The 23,667-nt window shown below is 37.5% G+C and overlaps 1 protein-coding gene across 3 annotated transcripts in view; it reads right to left on the minus strand.

The window, feature by feature from the left end:
- Window positions 1-1,269: 1,269 nt before the first annotated feature.
- The window catches only part of MME (membrane metalloendopeptidase), a 101,103-nt gene continuing 78,705 nt past the window's right edge, over window positions 1,270-23,667 (minus strand). For all 3 annotated transcript variants that reach the window (XM_045903506.3, XM_045903507.3, XM_045903508.3), the window contains exons 17-23: window positions 23,602-23,660; window positions 17,516-17,635; window positions 15,907-16,040; window positions 15,020-15,085; window positions 12,110-12,205; window positions 11,703-11,779; window positions 1,270-3,482 (exon numbers count right to left, since the gene is read on the minus strand). In XM_045903506.3, coding sequence (XP_045759462.1) covers window positions 3,383-3,482; window positions 11,703-11,779; window positions 12,110-12,205; window positions 15,020-15,085; window positions 15,907-16,040; window positions 17,516-17,635; window positions 23,602-23,660 — 652 coding nt within the window. In that variant the 3' untranslated portion in view covers window positions 1,270-3,382. The remainder of the gene's footprint in view (window positions 3,483-11,702; window positions 11,780-12,109; window positions 12,206-15,019; window positions 15,086-15,906; window positions 16,041-17,515; window positions 17,636-23,601; window positions 23,661-23,667) is intronic.

A 23,667-nucleotide genomic window follows, 5' to 3' on the forward strand; every position in this document is an offset into this window, starting at 1 on the left:
AAACTTTAGTCCTTGTCTTTGAACTACAATGTGGTCTAACTGGACTCAGGTATTTACATGAGTTCTGAAATTACCTTATGCAGTGGTTCTTCACTGGGGGACAGATTACAAGCAAAGAAGTATTGGACACATTCTCCTTCTCTTGTTGAGAATACTGATAGAATCTAATTTCTTTTATTTCAGGTGGGAAAAGCAAAGGCCCAAGAGAATGGATCAAAGGCCAAGGTCACCTTGTCATTAATGGCAGACTAGGACTAGAATAGACTCTTCTCCCAAGATAGCATTCTTTCCACCTCATGCCCAGAATCCACATGGACTTTGCAGCATGGAGGCAGACTCCTTACCAATGAGAACTTCTTTCTAGCCTCATCCCTGAGTTATATTAGCTCCCAACCCTTAGTGTCTCAGCTTCTAAAGTCTTTCTTTGACCAGGATTCAGCCATAGTGAAATCGGATTTATGCGTGAGATTACAGATAGGCCTTATCTGATGAAACAACTCCAAATGATTGGGACTGGTTGAGAGAGACCCATACAACTCAACAACGATGCCATATACAATTAATAATATCCTCATGTGTGGGCGCCTGGGTGGCTCAGTTGGTTAAGCGACTGCCTTCGGCTCAGGTCATGATCCTGGAGTCCCGGGATCGAGTCCCGCATCAGGCTCCCTGCTCGGCAGGGAGTCTGCTTCTCCCTCTGACCCTCCTCCCTCTCATGCTCTCTGTATCTCATTCTCTCTGTCTCAAATAAATAAATAAAATCTTTAAAAAAAAAATAATATCCTCACGTGTGAGAGAGGGGGAGGTACTGGTCTTCTCACTTGGGTGTATCCCTCACTCCCAGGAAATCTCCTATTTCTAGACACAGGAGATCCAGGCATTAGAAAGGCTTTTTCCCCCCCCGAAAATGTCACTCACGTCCTTCCATAAAGATGGGAGTCTGATGTTTTAAAGAGTGGGGAATCTAGTGTCTTTCTGTAATTTGTACTAGTTGCTCTTCAGCTGCTCTGACAGGATGGAAATTAAATGATTCAAAGGTAGTTGTTCTCTTCAGAACTGGGCGCTCCTAATGTTCCAACCACGAATCTTACTTCTAAGTGTTTTCAGGTTATTTAAGGAAATATATTCACAAGTATACTTTGAATTATCCATAATAATGGTGGTAGTGATATAAGAAGAAGAGGAGGATATCCATGGCTAGTTGAAAACTATATTTTCTTTTCTTTTTTTTTTTAAAGATTTTATTTATTTATTTGAGAGAGAGAATTAGAGACAGAGAGCATGAGAGGGAGGAAGGCCAGAGGGAGAAGCAGACTCCCTGCCGAGCAGGGAGCCCGATGTGGGACTCGATCCAGGGACTCCAGGATCATGACCTGAGTCGAAGGCAGTCGCTTAACCAACTGAGCCACCCAGGCGCCTCTGAAAACTATATTTTCAATATTTATAATAACTTGACGAAATGTTTGTGGAAATGAGTTCATTAAAATCTCAAGTTAAAAAAGATGGGTAATATGCAAGTATGTATACTCATAATTGCACCATTTGTAATAGCCCCAAACTGGAAGCTTCTTCTCACATGCCTATCAACAATGGAATGGATGAATTGTAGTATAATCACACAATAGGATATTATTGAGTAATGACAATGAGAGATCCACAATCGAATGCAACAATATAGATGAATCTCAAAATGTAACACGAGAGAAAGAAGCCAGACACAAAAGAATACATGGTAATCGATTAAAACTAATGTGTGATATTAGGAGTCAGGACAGTGGTCGTCCTTGGAGGAAGGAAGTGGTAGTTGGAAGAAGGGGTTTCTAAGGCACTCGTAATGTTTTGTTTCTTAAAGGTGCTGGTTACAGGGCTGTGTTCAGTTGGAGAAAGTTCACTGAGCTGTACACTTACGTTTAATGAAACTTTTGGGTATACGCTGCATTTTCATAACTTTTAAAAAAAGGTAAATAAATGCATTTTTCAAGAAGCAAGAAAACCAACACTCATATTTTGAATAGAAATTCCCTCATTTTCATTTTGTTAGGAAAAATAAGGAAAATGCCTCTTTTGTAAAATACTAATCAAGTAATGAAGTTAACCAAACTAGCCAAAATGACAGGGAAAGAGAAGAAGACAAAGCCTCAAGAGATGAGTTCCAAGCAGGGACTAGACAGGCCCCTCCCAGAACTCTAGGCGAGTTCGGATTTCAGAGGCAGGTCTGTCCGAGGTGGGCAAGCCTCTCATTTATATTCAGAAATGCACTCTCCAGAGCTAGACTGATGCCCCAGCAGGCTCAGTGAGTAACGGGCTCACAATTCCAATTTAGGATCAAAATATTTCCATCAGATGACAAACCTGAAAAGAGAAGGAGATGCAGAGCTACACAGATGCAGTTTTGTCCTTTTCTCATAGCCACCTCAGGGACAGAGTTTATTTTGAAAATTCTGCTCCAGACAACTGTCCAATGGCAATTTTTAACCCAGAGTTTGTGCTTCAAGCTTTTTATCAATATGATTGATAAGCTTAAAAAGTCTCAAATCTTCATCTGTACATCACTTTACAGATCTTGGTCCGTAACTATTTATCTCTGTCGGAAATGTCAATATTCAATGATTACCTATAATAATAATTACTTAGCCATAAATGTAGTTAATAATTAAATATAAAAATTATTATTTATACATTACTACAAATCTCTTAAAAAGATCAAGTTTTGAGAGAGAGAGAGAACAAGAAATTGCTTAGAAAATTGCAGGGGCCCTCAAGAATTTCAGTATTGGTGAAAGCAGGTACAATGAAAACCAGTTTCAGACATTCATTTTAGCCCAAGAGGAGCTTAAAATAAAATGATCTCAGAATGAATAAACTGATGATTGGCAAAATCGGTTTAAAATTACACGAAGTCCCAAGGCCCCAGTATGTATAAGAATTCTTTGGAAGAGTTCTGTAGGAGTGAAAATGTTACAGATAAAAGTAAAAATAAGTAGTTAGGCAATGTGTTTTTAACCCTCATGCCACTGCTGTGCTTTTGGAGTCAACTGTATGCTTCAATCTCTTTAATTTCCCTTTGATTAGCAATCCCAGTCTACATCAAGGGGTTAACATTGTTTTCAAGAGACGACATCAACTGGCAGATCATATGAGGAACAGAAATGAATGGTAATATCTTTAGAGATCAAGCATTATTTACACAGTGAGAAGTGATTGATTTGATAGACACCAGACACCCCCCTCCTCTCTCCACACCTTTTCCAGAATAACCTAACTTCATTTCTAATATGATGCCCTGTCATCCTAAGTAATTACAATGACTTCTGTGGACAGAGTTCCCCATTTCTGTGGTGTTGGCAAGTCTAGCCAAGGGCCACATCGCTTTCTCCGAAGATCACCACACTCGGCATTTCTTTTCTGGATTCATGTATGAATTCTTGCGGCAGTAAAAGGCCTCTGAAAACTCAGGGGAGTTCTGCAAAGTCCCAATAATCCTGTGAAACAAACAAAAGCCACATCAGCATTTGATACTTAGGCCCATGCCATGTAGGAGGTTTACAGAATTTCTCGATGTAGGCCTATTGACGGAATTTGGAATTTACAGCCTGAGAGGAAAAAAAAAGTTCTACTCATTAACAGAATTTTTAAATGGACAAGTAACAAAGTATCAGAGCACAGATTTTGAAGACTGTGTGACTTGAATACCGCCTATGAGTTGTATTTATTTCGCTCTCTGTGCTTCAGTTTCCTTTTCTGTAAAATGCATATAATAATAGTACCTGCATCTTATGGTTGTCACGGGGAGTTAACTTATAAACACCCTATGTGTGTTGTAAAATAAATGAATAGTTCATATTCAGAATTGCAGTTATTATAAGAAGAGCTTGGTCAAAAATAAAATCACGATTTTTCATTACCTCTTGGAAGGGCTCACACAATTACTTACATATAATAGACTTTAAATAGGTATTTGTCGATTGGATCTAATAAGGAAGATCATTATTTTCGTTTTTCCAAAAGAACTTCATAGATATCAGAAACTGCATTCAGCCTGAGTAACTGGAAAGGGCTGGCAAAAAGTCAATGTCTTCTTATCTCTGACCCCAGTGGGCAAAAACAACACTGACCGACCCACTGGCGGCACCAAGCAGCATTTGAAGGGAGACAGAGGTCAGTACAATGATGCAGAGGTGATGCTTTCACACCAACCCCAAACCAGCTCCTTCCTTTCTCTTCCTACTGGGACCATGCCACCACACCCACCTTGGGCTGGGAGGAAGGGCAGGGCGGCAAACAGACGAGGGTGGTGGGAAGATCTCAGGCAAGTGACAGGAGAGTGTGTTCTAATTACTGAGATCTCCATACATGGCAGGTGTGCTGAGTATAAATCTTTGCAGTCTTACCTCCTCTGACCCATTCTCCACACAGCAGAATGACCTTTAAAGTTTAAGTCAAATCCCCTAATTCCCTTCCCTAAAATCTTCCAGGGGCTTGAATGAAATTCAACTCCTCTCCATGGCCTCCAATGTTCTGAGGGCTCCAGCCGACCTTCCCAGCCTCCTCATAGTACGTTTCTCTTCCTGTTTCTCATCAGGTTCAAACTACCCAGACCGACTTTCCATTCATCAAACCAGCCAGTTTCTTTCCCTCTTTAGGGCCTTCTGCTCCTATGGACCCCACTCGCTTGAAAGTTACTGCCCAGTGACTCCATGATTTACTCCTTCTCAGCTTTCATGCCTCTACTTAAATACCCCTCCTCAGAGGCTTTCTTCAAAGAAGGTCCAGATTAGTTCCTCCCACCTGTAGTAGCCCTATTGGTTCACAATGATCTGTTCTCCTTCTTTACTTCGTGACATCACCACTACACTGTAATCTGAGGGCAAAAGACTGTGTATCTCTTGCTCCCTGTTGCCCTCCCCGCAAAGCCTACCACAGTGCTTTGTACACTGTAGGAGTCAGTACATACTAACTGAATAAATGACCCTGTCAGCTGGTCATGGTGATTACATGTACAGGAGGAATAGGTCATTATAAAGAAAAACACTACTTAGCAGTTTTGTGTTTATTTGCAACTATGGACCAACTATGAGAAAAAGCAAGCATTTCTTTTCCTTATCCCCATTCCAGGAAAGACAGATCCATACCTAATTTCTAAAAGTCTGACTTCCTAATGTGTCAACCATTACCACATCAACTATCTCTCCAGCCCCAACATCACAACTCCCCTATCCTTCAGGGAGAATGTAAACTTTTTTGGTTGTGTGTTTTTTCTTAGTACTCCTAGAGGAGTCCTAAAGATTAACAGGAATCTTCCTGGTATGGGGGTGTTGAGGTGGGGTGGGGGCCAGAGCTGGGGAATTTATATCTATTAGTCCACTTGAGATGGAGAAGACTGGCCTCCCCAATGCTGAGGAGGGGCCCAGTAATTGTGGGTTGTGTGAATGACAAAGACATTCCTCCCGTTGTGAGCAGGGCCCTGAGAGGCCTCTGATAGGATGGCATGTAATGTGGGGGAGCCTGAACATCAAGAGCAGTGGTTCCTGAGGCTGTTGCCCATGACCACCAGAAGGAAATGGAGCCACCTGACTTCAGATGGAGCCTCTGAACTGCAGAGATATCAGCAGTGACCATGGCAGGCTGGAGGTGGAGACTAATTCCCTAATTTCTGGGTCTTTGGATTCCTGTACAACCCTAAAAAGGAGTACACTGAAAACTACTGAAATTAAGTTTCTTACCTCCCTGCTTAGGGTGGGAGTTTGGAGATTGAATTAATTTGCTATAATGATGATGATGATGATGTGTCATTTCTTATGTCTGAAAGTCCAGCGACAAATTCACCTGATACTTGGTCAAAAATGGTCATAAAAAGATTTTATTTTATTTTTAGTAATCTCTATGCCCAACATGGGGCTCAAACTCACAACCCCAAGATCAAGAGTCCCATGCACTACTGAGCCGGTCAGACGCCCCAAGGAATAAAAAGATTTTAGACATCAGGAATTTGTATTGGTCTTTAGTCTTTTAAGTTTCTAGGCTCATGAACTCTGAGACAGAGAGAAACTTTGATTCATTTAATTCAATCCCCTTTCCACTTTAGGAAGCCCTATGCGCTAGCTGAGTGGCAGTCATCACGATGACCTGATTGTTCCTCAAATTGAGCAGCAAGCTCCCTGATGGACAGGGAAAGCATCTGGGATCCTGTGACTAGAAGAGCTGCTCTTTTTTGTCTTCATTTTATTAAACTTTTTTTTTTTTTGAAGGGCTGTATCTTAGATATAATCATATGGGCACAAATACTTCAGTAAAATGTCCAAACCCATGACTTAATTCTACATTTGTCATAAAAACATGAGAGAAATGAAAAAAAAAAAAGCAACAAAAAACCCACACACCTCAAAGAAGGGAAGTCTTCACAAAGCACCAATGGCAGTTAGCCATGTAGCAACACTCAACCTAATGCGCACTCAGCTCTCCATTTCCATTCCAGCTCTTCTCTTTCCATCCAAAAGCTTCACTTAGATCATTTAGTTCTGAATAATTAGGTCAACCATGTACCAGGACTTCACTTACCTTCCCATGACTCTGATTAATGTCTTATTGTTTACATTAATTCTTTGGATAGATGACATAAATAATCTATTTCAGAAAGTAGATACATTATTAATCAAATGACTCCCTTCTCTTAAGAGTGGGGTCATCTTTCATTAATATTACATAAAGGACTTATATGAATTTCATGCTATATTAAAACTGTGAAATGTTTGTGTTTATGATAACAGAAGATAAATGGCTTTTATTGATTATGTCTTAAAGTGATTTACTTGAAATTTTGACTTTATTATATAAAATGTTTTATTATACTGTTGTTTATTCCCTTGGCAAATAATCACTTGTTTTAAAAACATCTAAGGGATACGGAGTTGAACATCAAGTGACCAAGAAGACTACTCCTGCCTGTGCCTAACTGGATTTTTTAATTACTGAATGAGATTTTTGCAATTAATTGGTCTTCTGACAACCTTTTGTTACTTCTTTTATTATTTATTTATTTAGTAAAAAGACTTTATTTATTTATTTAATTGACAGAGAGAGAGAGAGAGACAGCGAGAGAGGGAACACAAGCAAGGGGAGTGGGAGAGGGAGAAGCAGGCTTCCCACCGAGCGGGGAGCCCTATATGGGGCTCGATGCCAAGACCCTGGGACCATGACCTGAGCCAAAGGCAGACGCTTAACCGACTGAGCCACCCAGGCATCCCTTGGTAATTCTTTTAAATGAATGACTTGTTTACAAGGTTAACTAGCTTCATTTATAAATAAACTATCCAATCTTTATCGTTAACTGTTGTTCATGGTTTTGTTAAAGGAAGGTCACATTGATCAGCTTATGTTCCACTATAAATTCACAAAGAAATAAATGCCTGAATAGATTCCCAGATGTGGTTTGAAGATTAACAAGTGCTACAAGGTTCACCAAAATCCAAACTGACATTTACAAATTATCAGAAACCAGTGCTAATATTTAAGGCAAATAGAAGAAACATTAGTATTTCAAACAGGATTTAGCATACATATACTAACTCATGGAATAATAGGGAAAAAAATCGCCATATTACCTAAAAATGTCTACATACAACGCTAGAAAGAATATCTTACAAAAAGTACTAGAAATTAAGCTGTGGAAAAAACGTCTTCCTTTATTAGTGGTGTTAGTTCTGTAAAGTGCTTACATAAAGGACTTACATGAATTTCATGTAAGCATCATAAGCATCTAAATGAGTACCTTTACTATTTAGGTAGTGTATACATTTGTATCACTTTGTGCCTTTGAACTTGCTTTAAAAAACTTATCAGACCCTTATATATTGTTTAGAAGTATTACATCTGAATAACTTTAGAGACACATCTGTAGATTATATGGTAAATATTAGCATAACAACCATTCCAAGTGATGGGGATGGCTAACAGAAACTGAATTTCCAAAAAGAAGTCATTTAAATTGTGAGTTCAATTTCTAGAACATCAAGGGGAAATGTTTTTATTTTAAATACTAAAGTTTTGGGGGTGCCTGGGTGGCTCAGTCGGTTAAACTTCTGCCTTTGGCTCAAGTCATGATCCCAGGGTCCTGGTATCAAGCCCCACATCAGGCTCCCTGCTCAGCTGGGAGTCTGCTTCTCCCTCTGCCTCTGACACTCCTCCTGTCTCTCTCTCTCTCAAACGAATAAATAAATAAAAAAATTTCTCTCTAAATACTAAAGTTTTAGAAGTTTATAGGGGCACCTGGGTGGCTCAGTCGTTAAGTGTCTGCCTTCAGCTCAGGTCATGATCCCCGGGTCCTACCTAGGATAGAGCTCCACATCGGGCTCCCTGCTCAGCAGGAAGCCTGCTTCTCCCTCTCCCACTCCCCCTGCTTGGGTTCCCTCTCTCACTGTCTCTCGCTCTCTGTGAAAAAATATATAAAATCTTTAAAAAAAAGAAAAGAAAAGAAAAAAAAAGTTTATCTAAAGTACGTAAGACTTTAGTTAGGAAGACTAAAACAATTACAGTTCAAACCTAACAAATGGTTTTATAGATGCAGCTTTATATCAAGTATATTTTGCCTTCTGTTTTAATACTGCCGTATTTAAGCATAAGGTTACAAAATCTCTATTTCAGAAATGTTTCTACACAAACCACTATGCACAATTTCTCAATAGCAATTCAATGTCTATTAGTTTTTAAGGCTTTTAAAAAAATATGTTTTACTTTGTACAGCCAGGAAGCAGCCTGTTTCCAAAACTAAATGTAACCTCAACCTTTTGCCGAGGAAATCCCTTTACCTCCAGAGAAAATAATAACTTCCTTGACAAAAGGTTGGCATTCCATTTACCCTTTTTAAAAAACAACACATACTTTTCTTACTAGAAACAAAAAATAGTCAAAGAGGCATCTTTTGCACTAGAACAAAGTTACAAATAAAGTTGTGAATAATTTACATATTTTATTTTATTTTAATTTTTTTAAAGGTTTTATTTATTTATTTGAGAGAGAGAGAATGAGAGAGAGAGCATGAGAGGGGGGAGGGTCAGAGGGAGAAGCAGACTCCCCGCCGAGCAGGGAGCCCGATGTGGGACTCTATCCCGGGTCTCCAGGATCATGACCTGAGCCGAAGGCAGTCGCCCAACCAACTGAGCCACCCAGGCGCCCCTAATTTACGTATTTTATAAAAAAATAATATGTATTTTTACAGATAGCAAATTTTACATATTTATAAATAAAATTGTTTTCAGTTTAAAATTGAGGGTAGAAAACAGTTATGTATTTACCTATATATCATTTAATCAGTGATCAGTTATTGACATTCTGAACTATCCAGACATAAGAAATGAGCAACAAAAAGCCCTTGACTCTCAGGTAATAAAAATGTTGCAAAGTCCATATATTTACCCCTGGGGATTCTTATTCTGTTCACACCTTTCTTATCTAAAAATAATCCTAGCACTAATTTTCAAACACATATATGTAATAGACACTTCTATATTAACATTAATCCTCTTAACAACTCTCAGGATAATTTAATCCTAATTTAAAATATCTAGAAACTGAAGCACAAAGGTTAAGTAACAGCTTATAAATGGCAAAGCCATGGGTGGAACTCAAGTGTTTCTTCCTTCAAAGTTTACATTCATTTTTTTCACCAAGTATAAGGATCTGCTTTCTGAGCTAATCAGAATGAAGGAATGGGATGGCAAAAGGCAGGCAATGTAGTAACAGCCAAGAGAACTCGGGAAGAAACAAACAGGAAAACCCTAATAAAAAGCCAAAATGAAAAGTCAAAAAAGCATCACCATATCCCCATTGGTGGCTCTTCAGTGTAGGAATAAATAGCTCCCCATACTCTAGCTTTTGAGGATTTCACTAAACTAATAAGCACTAAAATGGGTGCCTGGGTGGCTCAGTCACTAAGTGTCTGCCTTCGGCTCAGGTCATGATCCCAGGGTCCTGGGATCGAGTCCCACATCGGGCTCCCTGCTCCGCGGGAAGCCTGCTTCTCCCTCTCCCACTCCCCCTGCTTGTGTTCCTGCTCTCGCTGTCTCTCCCTCTGTCAAATAAATAAATAAAATCTTAAAAAAAAAAAAACACACTAAAATGCCAACTAATAGTCATAACAATAGTCTGTGTCATTTAAAAAAAAAAAAAGTTAGGTTTTGTTCAGGATACTGTGTTTATAAGGCAATAAGGTAGAAAATGTATTTTAAACAGAGAAATTTTAATCCAGTGGTTAAGATGAAAATGTTAATACTCAAGCGACAAATTTTAGCTATCAAAATCTTTCAATTTGCAAGCCCCATTCTCTGAGGGTATGCCAGATGTACCAGGTACTACAATAATATTACTTAAATTCATTAGGTTTTTATGCACATATGCTTTAGTTCATGGGGATATGGAAGGAAGAGCTTTGACCAATTAGATTGTTATCATGGTTTATGTGAGCTTATAATAATTGCCCTCTGTTGTCTTCAGAATTAAATTCCTGTATTTTCACTTCTGAAGACTTCAGTAAGGAAAAAGACAACTTCTAAAAATGAAAACAAAAAGTTACTTGGGTAAACTACAATGGGAATTGATCCAGTGACTTTTGCTGCTCATTATCTAAAAAGAAGTTAATTTGATTATTCTAGCAAGACTGAATTTACCTTGGATTACACACTTAATGGGTATACAATAAACAGTTGTTGAGCAAATGAATTTTGAAAGAACAGTTAAGGCAAATACCAAATGATGGTGATTACGATGATGATACTAGAACAAGCTGAGTAAACTCTTTAATTTGTAAATATGCTATTTCATTGTTTCATAATTGAATGTGGTTTTTCCCCAGGAGTGAATGATCCAGGCAGTATGTTTATATCTATTTTAGGAAGGGCTTTTAAAACTCAGCCCATTAATTCTCTTTTGTTCTCAAGCTGTTTTCCAACCACTCTATGAAATTTTAAGTTTGTTTTTCAGAGTTCCTGCCTGAGAAGTGTTGTTGATCAGTAAATCAGTGATGAAGTGTTATAGTATGTGGGAAGGGGGAGCATTAATAATTTAGTCCTAAACTGGATACATGAGGATCCAGGATTTAACATTGAAACGCTGGTTAGAGTGATTCTTTTTCAATACATTGCTCTCTTAGATTTTCTGATCTCAGAAGGACTTTAGATTTCTTCTAACTCAACCTTCCACTCTACAGAGCATTTCTCTCCAGCACCCTTGATGGGTTGTCCTCTGACCTCTGCTTCAAGGTACTCTCTCCTGGAGTTCTGGGGATAACTATTTTATGTTGGACAACCTCTAATTAAACCACGTTTCTCTTTATGTTGAATGGAAATCTTTCTTTGGAATGGCGACTCATTGGTGCTAGGCCTAAACTTTTCATAGCCTCTTAAAAATGTCTTTGTGCTAGCTTTAAATAGGGACATGATTCTCAGGCAACATCTTTGTTGGAATCCATCAAGCACTAAGCACAGGTCACATAAATTCTGAGGATAAGAGCAGTCAAGGCTATGCTTATGTAAACATGACATTTATCCTGTTGTGTTCTGTTGATTCTATCCATGACCCTCAAAAGAAAAAACAAAACAAAACAGTGGATTTCCAAATTTTATAGTCAGAGTTAGAAAAGGCCAATTTCCAAATGTGGAAGTAATGGAGTCAATATTGGAGCACCTTGACTGCTGTTCAAACCCACGCACCTGAAATTCCCTGGACTGTGAACATCTGTTTTAATGGAGTTGACAGCATACTCTGGCCTGTAGGTGCCACACCACACCTAGGGATAGGAAGATAAAGGAAAGTAGTGTGCTTAGGTTCAATCAAAGATTATTTGTATGGGCAGGTCCACTTTCTATTGCAAAATTTAAATTGGAATTCTGCATTTCTCAACCATTTACTCTTCAAATAATGTTCAGTGATAGGCAACCAGGAACATAATTACCATTAATACGAGCTAATAGTCTGTTACAAACAGTGAAAGTCAGTCAAGTCAAATGCTCTGCCACAACTGATTAAAACAAGAAAACTCAGCATGCAATATCTCATTAACTATGAAATTATAACTCAAAATGATTTTCATATCTATCAATCAAGAAAAATACAATACCTGGGCAAAGTTCAAGAAGAATAGTTGTTTGTGATTTAGGTCAAGTCCAGGAAGTAATTTTTCTTCACCATTCTTTTTAACATAATTTTGATAGGCCTAGGCAGTTAATGAGATAGAAACATGATGTTTATAATTTTCTAAATTTATGTCTAAATCTGTGCAAAAGACCATGTAATCCAGTAATTAACCTTTTATATTGGGATCACCATAATAATCTATTTACATATGGCAACCTACAACTATTTCATGGATTAGAAAGAAAACCAGAATTCATTTACAAATGTTCTGAAAATGTCATTGGTCAATAAACGTCAGTTGAATTAATGGATGGCTTATATAAATGATAAAAAACTTATCTAAATGTTGTTCTATAGATAAATGGATGAGTCTTGCCAGTTGGAAGAATGGATTGCCAAGGGAGTCAGTCTGTAATTGCCATATTTAGCTCAGTTACCACTCTTAGCAAAAAAGATTTACACCAGACTTTGAATGATTCATGCCAAAAGTCAAGGGATTCCTTAAGATCTCTTAAAAATTAGTACCCTACGATTCTAAGAATAAAGATGAGCAATTATTGTGGTACCCAGAAGACAGGGCAAAATAGACTGAACCTCAGTTACATTAGGAAGAAGGAATTTAGGTTACTAGAATGTCAGAAAATGTCCTTAATTCTTAAAATTCTATGAATACCATTGAAAAATGTAGTTTTCCTCTACTAAACATATTTAAGGAATTTACAACAAACTTTCTGAGATGTGTTACTTCCAGCTTAATACAAAGGAAAGTGATCAATTAGATAAGCAGAAAATATATTTCATTTCCTCCTCCTTGCCATTAACACAGATTTATTGAGTCTCTATTATGTAAAGATGCTAGGAACATGGGGAAGACTGCTCCCTCCTAGGGAGCTCACTATCTAGCAATAGGACAGAGTATTAGATGCTATGATTCCATGTATCACAAATTATAATCTGCTTCATTATAATAAGTCTGTACTTGTTTTAGGTGAAGGTCTTCATGGAAGTACCATCAACCCAGATTTTGGTTGCATTTTTACAGCAATGATTTTTAATCTGTCTGAATATTAGAAATAACTGTGGGAGTATTAATGGTGCCAACGCCTTCCACTTCCAGGCAAGATGGAGTCAGAGGGACTGGATTTACCTTCCTGCTGAAACAAACAAATGATGGACAAAATATATGAAACAATGGTGTGCATAACACTGGACATCTGGCAAAAAAGAGAGTGATCTCTCTGATACGGTAAACAAATAAGGTAAGCCCTATAATTGCCCCAGCTTACTGTCTTAAGCATTTCCAGGTGACAATGTAGAGAAGAGAAACTCAACTGGAGCCCAAGGGACTGCCTTAGTTGAGGAGAAGGACCTGAGAGTTCAAAGACACCAATGACAGGGTCCTAAAGAGGAGAAAGCTATATAGGAGAGGATCTCTAGAAATCAGATGGGCCTTTCAAGATTCACACAGTAAGGTCTTGCCTCAGCAGGGGAGAATAATTGTCCCTAGACTGAGCACTACCCTAGTCCCATCTAAAAAGTTGTAAAAGCAAGGTCCAAAAGGATCAAACCATTTCTGAGGAATTTAATCATGTCCAAGTATAAAGCTCAAAATATTTGTAGGAAAAAAAAATATCTAGCACCCTCAAGGTAAAATGCACATTGCCTGGCATCTAGTCAAAATATTACCAAGCATTCAAAGGAGCATCAATCTACCATCCTCCAGGATTCTGCTGGGACTCATTCTTTTGTAAACTTTGCAGGCAGCTTAATCTCCCAAACCACACACTTGGATCATCCATGGTCACTGCCAAGACACAGGCCCTCTCTCAGTCATCTCTCCTACACTGTTCTGAAGCTTCCCCTTTCCTGGCCCAATCACTGAGGCCCTCCCCCTCCCCTCTAACGCATATATTTCTATGGTGGACAAATAATCTTACATCCTCATCCATTGCATAGAATATTACATACATCTTTGTCTTAGAGAAGTCTGGTTTTTCCTGGGGCACTTTGTCCCCTGTACCTTCTCAAGCAGTTGCTGCTCATTGTCCCAAATGTCAGCTACCTCAGGGTTGGAGGAAACACTCAAAACTACCCTCACTCCTTTTTGTTGCTTCTAAGACCATTATTCTTCTACTCTTTTGTGAAAAATCTCTACTTTTTTTTGTGCACATGGCATCAAATAGACCATCCTTTAATCCCTGCTCTAATCATCAAATAATGACACATTTTATGGAGGATTCACAGGTGTGTCTCCAACACTGAGAATAGTGCCAAACACAGAGTAAAGTCCTCAACAAGTATTTGTTGAAAGCAAGAATGAATGGAAGGCTAAATGAGATTCTAAGGAATGTTCCATCAATATACTCCTCTGGGTATAATAGTTTGGATGACTACAAGGCCATGTGTTGGAGCTATATCACTTCAGTCTCTCACTGGGGCATTGTAACTGGACTGTGGTTTATGCTGATTATAGTTCCCAAATATTGCTTCACCTGCTGTGAAACTGAGGGTCTTATTTAGTACATTGATCAATGACTAAAATAATCCTTTTGATGACGCACCTTTCCTAAAACATTTATTTCAGAACTTATTTCTTAGAAAAATGTTGCTTCCTCTGTGAAACTTGCATGTCTCCTCATTTTTGCTGATATAACATTCCAGGTTTCCTCTTCTCAGCCTCTCAGAAACCTAGACTGTTCAGCTCAATCATAACCATACTGCCCTTTCTGGTTAGCATACTTACCATCCCCTTTTCCCCCATGTATTTTTTACTTTCTATTCATTGTTCGCTGCCTACATTATATGTGCTTTTTGCAAAAGGCTTTAAATGAATGATTAAATATGATAAATATACACTCCAATCACTACGATGGGAAAAAATATTATTACTCACTCTGTATGCTTGGCCAATACCTCCATTATCAGCAATATTTTCGCCCAGTGTATTAATTCCATTGAGCTGTTAAAAAACAAAAGATGCTTAAAGATCCTTACCTGTATTTGGATTGTTAAGAAGGCATCGATAATGCACTTAAGATTGGATATATCTATTCTTCAAAAAGTTAAAAATAGAAATACCATATGATCCAGTAATTTCACTACTGGGTATTTACCCAGGGGAAATGAAAACACTAACTTGAAAAGATATATTTACTTACTGCAGCATTACATTAGCCAAGTCATGTAAGCAAACTAAGTGTCTATGGGTAGACGAATGGATAAGGAAGAAGTGAAACATGGCAACACATATACACAATGGAATATTATACAGTCATAAATAAAGAATGAGATAACATGGATGGACCTAGAGGGTATTATGCTAAGTGAAATAAGTCAGACTGAGAAAGACAAATACCATATGGCTCCACTCATAAATGGAATCTAAAAAAAAGTGAATAAACAAACAAAAAGCAGAATCAAAACTATAAATACAGAGAACAAACCGATGGGTGCCAGAGGGGAGAGGGTGGGGGTTTGGGCAAAATGGGTGAAGAGGAGGGGGAGATACAGGCCTCCAGTGATGGAACGTGTAAGTCACAGGAATAAAAGCAGAGCATAAGGAATACAGTCAATGATACTGTAATGGCTGTAATGGGACAGATAGTAACTATACTTGTGAACATAGCACAGTGTATAAACTTGTCAAATCATTAAGTTGTACACCTGAAACTAAGGTAACATTGTGTGTCATCTATACTCAAATAAAATAAAGGCAACAATAAAAACAACAACAACAAAGATTGAATATATCTAAAACTTTTCAAGAGAATGTGAACATACATGCTGTCCACCTGCTAGGTCCCAGGAGAAGTTTCCATACTGGTACACCATGCATTGGGATTGGTCTTTAAAGTTATTTGCCGACTGTTGAGTCCACCAGTCAACAAGGTCTCCATCCTTGTTGAAATTTCTGCCTGTAATATAATGATTTAAATAAAAGGGGAACTCATTACATCAAAAATTACAATAAGATATCTTTAATTCAAAAAGCAAAGACTGAAATACCACTGTGTGAGAGAACACTCAATTGGACAGGTAATGAGAGGAATTGCTCCCCTTTCTCATCCCGTGTTGATGAAACATGGACTGTGAGGGCCTGCTTTGCTGATGGGCCTTAGTATTGATCCAGGCTTTGTACCCACGTGGTTCCTGATATCTCAGCCAAGGCCACCAGCTAAGCCACTCCTGAAATCATGCCTTGTTTCTCTTGGATGGTTTTCATATGGATCAAGTCTGTTTAGTTTGATATTTTGAGATTGAAAAACACTATTTTTATTCTGTGTTCATTTTGTATCTCAAAGCCCTCATGAGACACTGAGGACTCAGAGTTTCCCTCTACTTCAAGCACAAAGAAAGAGTCATCCTTCCTCCTGGGGCTTTCCTGCTAAACCTAAGTACCTCGATCTTTCCCTTTTTTGAGCTATAGTGGCATTTATTAGATGCCGTGTTTTAACACTTCATTTTATCATCCTTTTAAGTAGTTACTTTATGATGTAGTGAAAGAGAAGAGGGCTACAAAGATAAACTACTTGAACTCACATCCTGATTCCACTAATTCCTAGCTTTGTAACTTCGAGCAAGTCTTTCATGTGCCTCTACTTTTTTCTATTAAAAAAAAAAATGGAAGTGGTATTAGTACCCACCTGAGAAAATTATTATATACTTGAATTGAGTTGATAAACATGTAGTAAGTCCTTTCCAAAACTGTACTCTTTTTTTGTCACCTTTTCTTTATATTCTAGTGAAGGTTTAATTATTTTCTCCCTATTATTTTCTTCCTATCTTCTCTCCACTTGCAAACCAATTTTTGTCATAGCTTCAACTATCACTTCTCTATGTATCTCATGTCTTTACTTCTATGCTCTCAAATTTCATCGAAACTCTAAATCTCTTTTTGCCATTTGAGGCAGCATATAAACATTTAAGTGTCCATTATTTGCAAGGTCCTGAATTAGGTAAAGGGTGCCAAAAAAAAAAAAAAAAAAGGTCCTGTCCATTAGCAGTTTAAAAGTCTTACAGGCACCTTACTTTTTGATTTTACATCTGATTTTAAGACATGAATCCTGTCCTCTAGAAGTCCAGATAGATAATACGTAAACAATCACGAAATAGGACCAAACATTATCATTGGTGTTGACAAACATCACAGTGTTTTCTCAATGTGAATATTTGTGTTATTCTGTCAGAGTGCAAAGCACACATTGCTCATCTTACAACTAGACATTTCTAATCTTCCTAAGCAACAATTTAAAGGGAACGTTAAAAGTATGATTATTAGCCAATGATACCCTGATGATTAAATGTGTTCTTGTATTGATCAAGTATAATAACTCTATTCAGGTTTATTAGGATGTGTCTCAGCCAAAGGAAAGTGTCCGCTGAACTTTACCATTGTCATCGAAGCCATGGGTGATTTCATGTCCTATGACCATGCCGATACCCCCGTAGTTCAATGAGTTAGACTGCTGGGCACTGAAGAAGGGGGGCTGCAGAATGCCAGCTGGGAAGACTACAAGGAAAGAAGATGGTTAAAGATGATTTGTGGCATTCTTCTTTGATGGCAGGCCTGGGCTGGGCTTTCTGCCTGCTGAGCTACTTTCCAGTTTTGTCAGTTTCACTTAATTGTATACAAAAATCTTCTGTGACGAAACAAATGTAGGTCTTTTATGATTGATGACAACAAAGAGTTCATCCCAAAGCGGCACCATGATCTATGATTTATAATCACAATTCACTTTACAAACTCTGCTAAGATTGTTTTTCTCTATGAGGAGTTTAGAGCTAGGGGAAACTATCATCTTCACTCAGAAGGACTTTTCCCCACTGCAAATACTTGGGAGAAACAGTTACTTAATAACACAAATACTACTTTAAAAAAAAATAACACAAGTATCACTTTTAATGTCATCTCTAACATTTTATCCATCTACAGTAGCTTGTTAAATAAACAGAACTACTCGATCGGAGGCATCCCCCAACCACATTGCCCTGTGTTATTTTCAACAAGGCATCTATGGCTATTTATTTCCTCATTTTTGGTTGTTGTCGTTCTTATCATCCTCACTTGCTCCAGCGCTTCAAATATCAGTCCTTTGAGAGCAGACATTTGTGTGTCTATAGGTATATTTGTTTGTTTATTTGTTGAGCCCATTTGTTTTTTTTACTCTTTATCTCCAGCACCTAAAACTAGAATGGTGCCTGGAACATAATAGGTGCTTAGGAAATATGTTGATAGGTGAATAATCAACGATAAATGAGTGAGCAAATAAATTTACCAGGGTGTCCCAGAGACTACTAAATAAATAAATCACCTATTTTTTATGTCTACCCTGACATCTGCATTAACTTGGCTAGCTTTCTACACTTAGATGTCTCACAAACTTTAAATTTCATGTGTCAAACATCAAACTCATCATTTTCTCTTCTAAGCCATCACTCTCTTGACTTTATTTCTACTAGTGGCATTTGAAGGGTCTCAGTCACCTGACATGAACATTTTCTACTTCTCTTACATACCCATTTTTTAATTTTTTAGGTATTCTATTTATTTGTTTTTTACCAGGTCTTACACAGTCTACTTAGGAAAAGACCAGGTCATGTACCTTCCTTCCAGGAGCATCTCTTCTATTTCCTCCTATCAGTCTTATTGTCATCATCCCACTTCCTATGATCATTCTTTGTCTTAAGAATTACTTGATTTCCTACATGATCTTTCCATTTCCTGTCTCACCCTACTGTAACCTATCCTAAATCTAATACATCCTGCAGCCAGATTAAAGTGTAACTTTGGTCATTATCACTCCCCTGCTAAAAAGCCTTCCAAAGGATGGCTTTGATGCTTTCCAACTAAATACAGCATCTTCTTCCTGGCCTTTGGCTCCATGGTCCTCTTCTACTTCATCTCCCTCATGCTCTCTCCTCCCCTCATAATGCTCATAACTTAACAATTTCATCTTTCATGTTTTAAAATTCTAGTATCTACTGAATTATGTTCTGTAATTAAAAAAAAAATCTTTAGCATCAACACCTATTGCATATAAAGCCCTAAGGGATCACTATGTGGGACTCCAAGAACACAAGAGAAGAGCCCTGACCTTAAGAAATCTAAGATCTAGTTCACATAGTAGCAAATGTTGTTTCTTTATCTTTCAGGTGGGGAGAATATGGCTGAGCCTTGCATGGATTTCAAAGATAAATATTAGAGGTTTATAGGAGAGACTTTAAAAATATGCTGGACAATTTAAGTGCTCTTCAGAACTTAAAAAAAAATCTGGGAAGTTGCCATAACATCCAAATGACAAAATAATTAGAAAATAAATACTGCTGTCCTTGGAGGATTCTGATGAAAGTTATACCTCACATGTAGCTGCCTGAGTTATCAACAGTGCCAAGAAATTATTTTTAGCTTAAAGTATTAAAATTATGTGCAGTACTTTATTAACTTAAAGTGAATACTATCTCCCACACTATGTACTTTGATTAAAATCCACTCTTTATATAAAATGTTCTTGTGAAACGTGCTATCAGGACTAAACATTAACTGTAAAGATCCTGTAGCTTTAATCATATCCTGATATGTCATTCTTCAGGCAAGTGATAAGATTTTTATGGCTCATTTTAAATACTAGTCTTCAAGTTCAGCTTTGCAAATTATGATTTCTCCTTTTACACTGTCAGCTAAATTTCAGTGATGAGGATTTTCCCCATTAGCCTATTGCTGTTACTAGTAGACTTCATAACTATTGATAACAACCAACTGCTTAGTTGTACATTTTTTATGTTCACGATTGTCAACAAGTTAGTTAATTAAATAAGTCATTGGTCCATGAAACAAAAAATTATGTTTCTTCCTATCTCCCATGCCCTCACTTCCCTGGTTTAGTTTTTTAAGGCTGCAAATAATTCAATTTTAGAATCTTTGATATAAAGTTAGATGACATCAGGTAAAATCAATTTTGGGTGGAAAAAGTTAAATATTATTTTTTACATTAAATGGATATCAATATGTTTGGAAACATTTGCTCTTGATTTTCAAGTCTGAAAATAAGACTCCTAAGAACAAGTAAGGTAACTTTACAAAATTTAATTATTTCAAGGTAGTCATACACCACCCAGGCTGAATACACTAAATAATCCATAGAAGGTTTTTGAAGCTCTATGGAGCAAATGTATGGGGAATAAGAGACAGTGAATTAAACACTTTCGGTACGCCTTGCTGTCTGGGAAATTGATTTTTTTTTTTTAAATTGATGTGAAGTGGCAGGGGTGCATAAAATTTAGAATATAGTCTATCTGTGTGAGTTATAACAAAAAGTGGTTGGAATTGAATTAAAAAGAAGAAATTATTAATATTATTAACTCCTTATATGATAATATGATAATAAAACAAGTTCTTTTTTGCCAAAACAAAGAAATTCTTGGCCAATCCCATGAGAAATTGCATGTGATCTAATTTAAGGTATTTGTGTGAGGATGGAAGGGTCACTTGTGAGACATATATTATTGTTTTTTTAAAGATTTTATTTATTTATTTGAGAGAGAGAGCACAAGCTGGGGGAGAGGCAGAGGGAGAAGTAGACTCCTCACCAAGCAGGGAGCCTGATTCGGGGCTCGATCCCTGGACTCCGGGATCACAATCCAAGCCAAAGGCAGATGCTTAACTGACCGAGCCACCCAGGCGTCCCGAGACATATGCTATTCTATACCAATTCTAATTCTATAATGCATGATATCAAAATTAAAAGTTGTATGTATGTAAACAGACACACACACACACACACACGCACAGCCACAAATTCACTTTTTTTTTTTTTGAAGGATTTCCTTCTTTTCTAAATTAAAAAAAAATTTTTTTATTGACATATAATGTATTATTTGTTTCAGGGGTACAGGTCTGTGATTCATCAGTCTTACACAATTCACAGTGCTCACCATAGCACATACCCTCCCCAATGTCTATCACCCAGCCACCCCGTCCCTCCCACCCCCCACCACTCCAGCAACCCTCAGTTTGTTTCCTGAGATTAAGAAGAAAGATGGAGGTCTGGATCTTCAATTATTTTTAGTTAAGACAATCTCCACTTTGAAGATTTAAAAGAATTATCAAAGAGAAAATGTACACATGTCAAAGATTTCTCCTCTTGCATGACACTTTCCCTTCTTCTGAACTGCTGTTATTAGCAGATAAGCATATGAAAAGACATTAACAATTTTTCAGATTTCGAATTTCTATCTAATGAATTTATCTTGAGAGTCTTTAAAAGGTCTTTCTTATTAAGAACGCTTATTGTAGCCAATTCTTGATTATTCAGAGGATAACTATCTATTTTGTGAAATGTTGGGCCATGTGCTTCCTTGGTTTGAGGGTATTAAGTTCAAACTGAGAACATTCCCTGGTCTTCTCTGATCAGGGAATCTCTGAGGTGAACCAATTTTGAGCTGGCTCTTGGGATATGGGGTAATTCAGAGCCGAGCAAGGTACTGTCTTGATCTAAACTGTGTGGATCTGCTCTACAGAGGGGCTGAAGAGATGAACATGCCAGGGTGGTCCTACTGAGGGTCTGTATGGGTCTTCTTGTTGGAATGAATCAGTGTCAGGTCTTATAGGATCCAGGGTCCTTCCTGAGCTGGATTAAAATGAAGCTATATCCCTTAGTCTATCCTAATACAGAACAAAGGCCAAGCTGTCTCACTTTGCCTTGGAATTCCATTAAAAGGTCATTATCCTGTTTAAGTTCAAGTCCAGAATGAACTAGATCTTACACTGACAGAACTACTGAATATCAAAAAGAAGTCTTCAAAGTGGGGGCACCTAGGTGGCTCGGTCGTTTAAGCCTCAGACTCTTGATTTCGGCTCAGGTCATGATCTCAGGGTCATGAGATCAAGCCCCGCTGTGCTGGGTGTGGAGCCTGCTTAAGATTCCTTCTGTCCCTGCCCCCCACTCCCTGCCTCCCACCCCCATACACGTGTGTGAACATGCATGCTCTCTCTCTCTTTCTCAAAGAACAAAACAAAAAACAAAGGTAAGCCTTTGCAGAGAGAAAGATGCTTCTAAGAAAGGGTCTGAATGGTTTCTGGGAATACATTGCAAAAGATAGACTGCATGGGTTCTGAGTTGATCAATAAACAGGTGCTGGTCTGAGTTTAGGTAATCATTGCACTAGCTAGGAAATGTATTAGCCTAGACTTTGAGCTAATTGGTTTTGACAGGTGCACATGCTTCCTTATTATTTATACGTTATATAAATAAACTTTTCTGATTATTTTATATAATTCATTTTCATGTCATGAACCAAAATAAATTCCAGATGGATTAAAGATTTACTCCAAAAATAAAGACCATAAAAATACTAGAAGAAAATGTAGGTAGTTTCTTACTTTAACTCTTCCTAGGTTTAAAAGCAATGGGGAAAGCTATAATCAAACTTTAAAATAAAATAAAGGTCATAATTTGTTTTAAAATTTGTATGAAAAATCTAGCAGGATTTTTCATCATTTCTAATCTAATCTAATTAGTAACAGAATTCATGAAAAATGAGGTTCAGGGCAGCCTCTGAGATGTTTGTTTTAGAATAATGCTGAAATTATCTTCCCTTTTGATTCCTGACTGCACTTAGAAATGAAGGGCTGAACTAGGTGCACCCGGAGAAGCTGACTGTAGTGTTTTTAGTATACCCTCGGTAGTACTGAATCTGTTGGGTGCCTTTCCACATATTTAAAATCCTTGGGAAAAAATGGGTCTAGCTATGTAATACTTAAGAAAGAATTTAAAGATCTCAAGGTCTTCCCAGGAAGAGAATCAATATATCTTTGTTATAGTAAGCCATTTAGTTATTCATTATATCATTCACTCATGTATTAATTTCTACAGATTCCTATAGTATTACTATTAGTGAGCATTTATTTTTTTCTTTTTTGATTAAAAGTAGTTAAGTAAATGCAATCTCACACGGTTCAACCTGATATAACCAACTTTTCAACTTTCTGAGACCTTCTGGAGTTGTCTAGAAAAATGGGTGATACAGATCAGGACCATCTCCACCAGAGCCAGCTTACAGAATTGCCAGAAGAACTGGATCTCTGCAAAGCTGGTTCTTGGAACCTTAAACCCCTTTAAGATTCTGATGCTTAGGGAGTCCTAAAGTCAATATAACTTAATGGAATTATAAGAGATGTTTAAAAAGTATTTAGAAATAAAATAAAAGCACTTAGACATAAGATAAACCACTTAGCCACAAATGAGAACATTGCAAAAGAAAGAAAATCACTTAATGTAATTTGTACTAACTTAAAATTTGCTATTATAGTGAAAAGAGGTACATGGATGCATTTACTTTCAAGGAGTATATTCAATAAATCAATAACTCAGCCTCAGCTGTGCTTTTATGGGGAGTGCTATAAATTGGACATGCAATGCACTACCAGTTGGTTAACAACAGAGGCATATTAAAGAATTATTTACGAATAGGCCTTACCTATCTGATTTCTGCCTGAAGAATAAAATGCATTGACTACAGCTGCTCCGCTTATCCACCTATGGA

Source organism: Mirounga angustirostris, unplaced genomic scaffold (assembly GCF_029215605.1).
Source record: "Mirounga angustirostris isolate CCGP_5_RB_7025 unplaced genomic scaffold, mMirAng1.0.hap1 SCAF_1, whole genome shotgun sequence".
NCBI lineage: Eukaryota > Metazoa > Chordata > Mammalia > Carnivora > Phocidae > Mirounga > Mirounga angustirostris.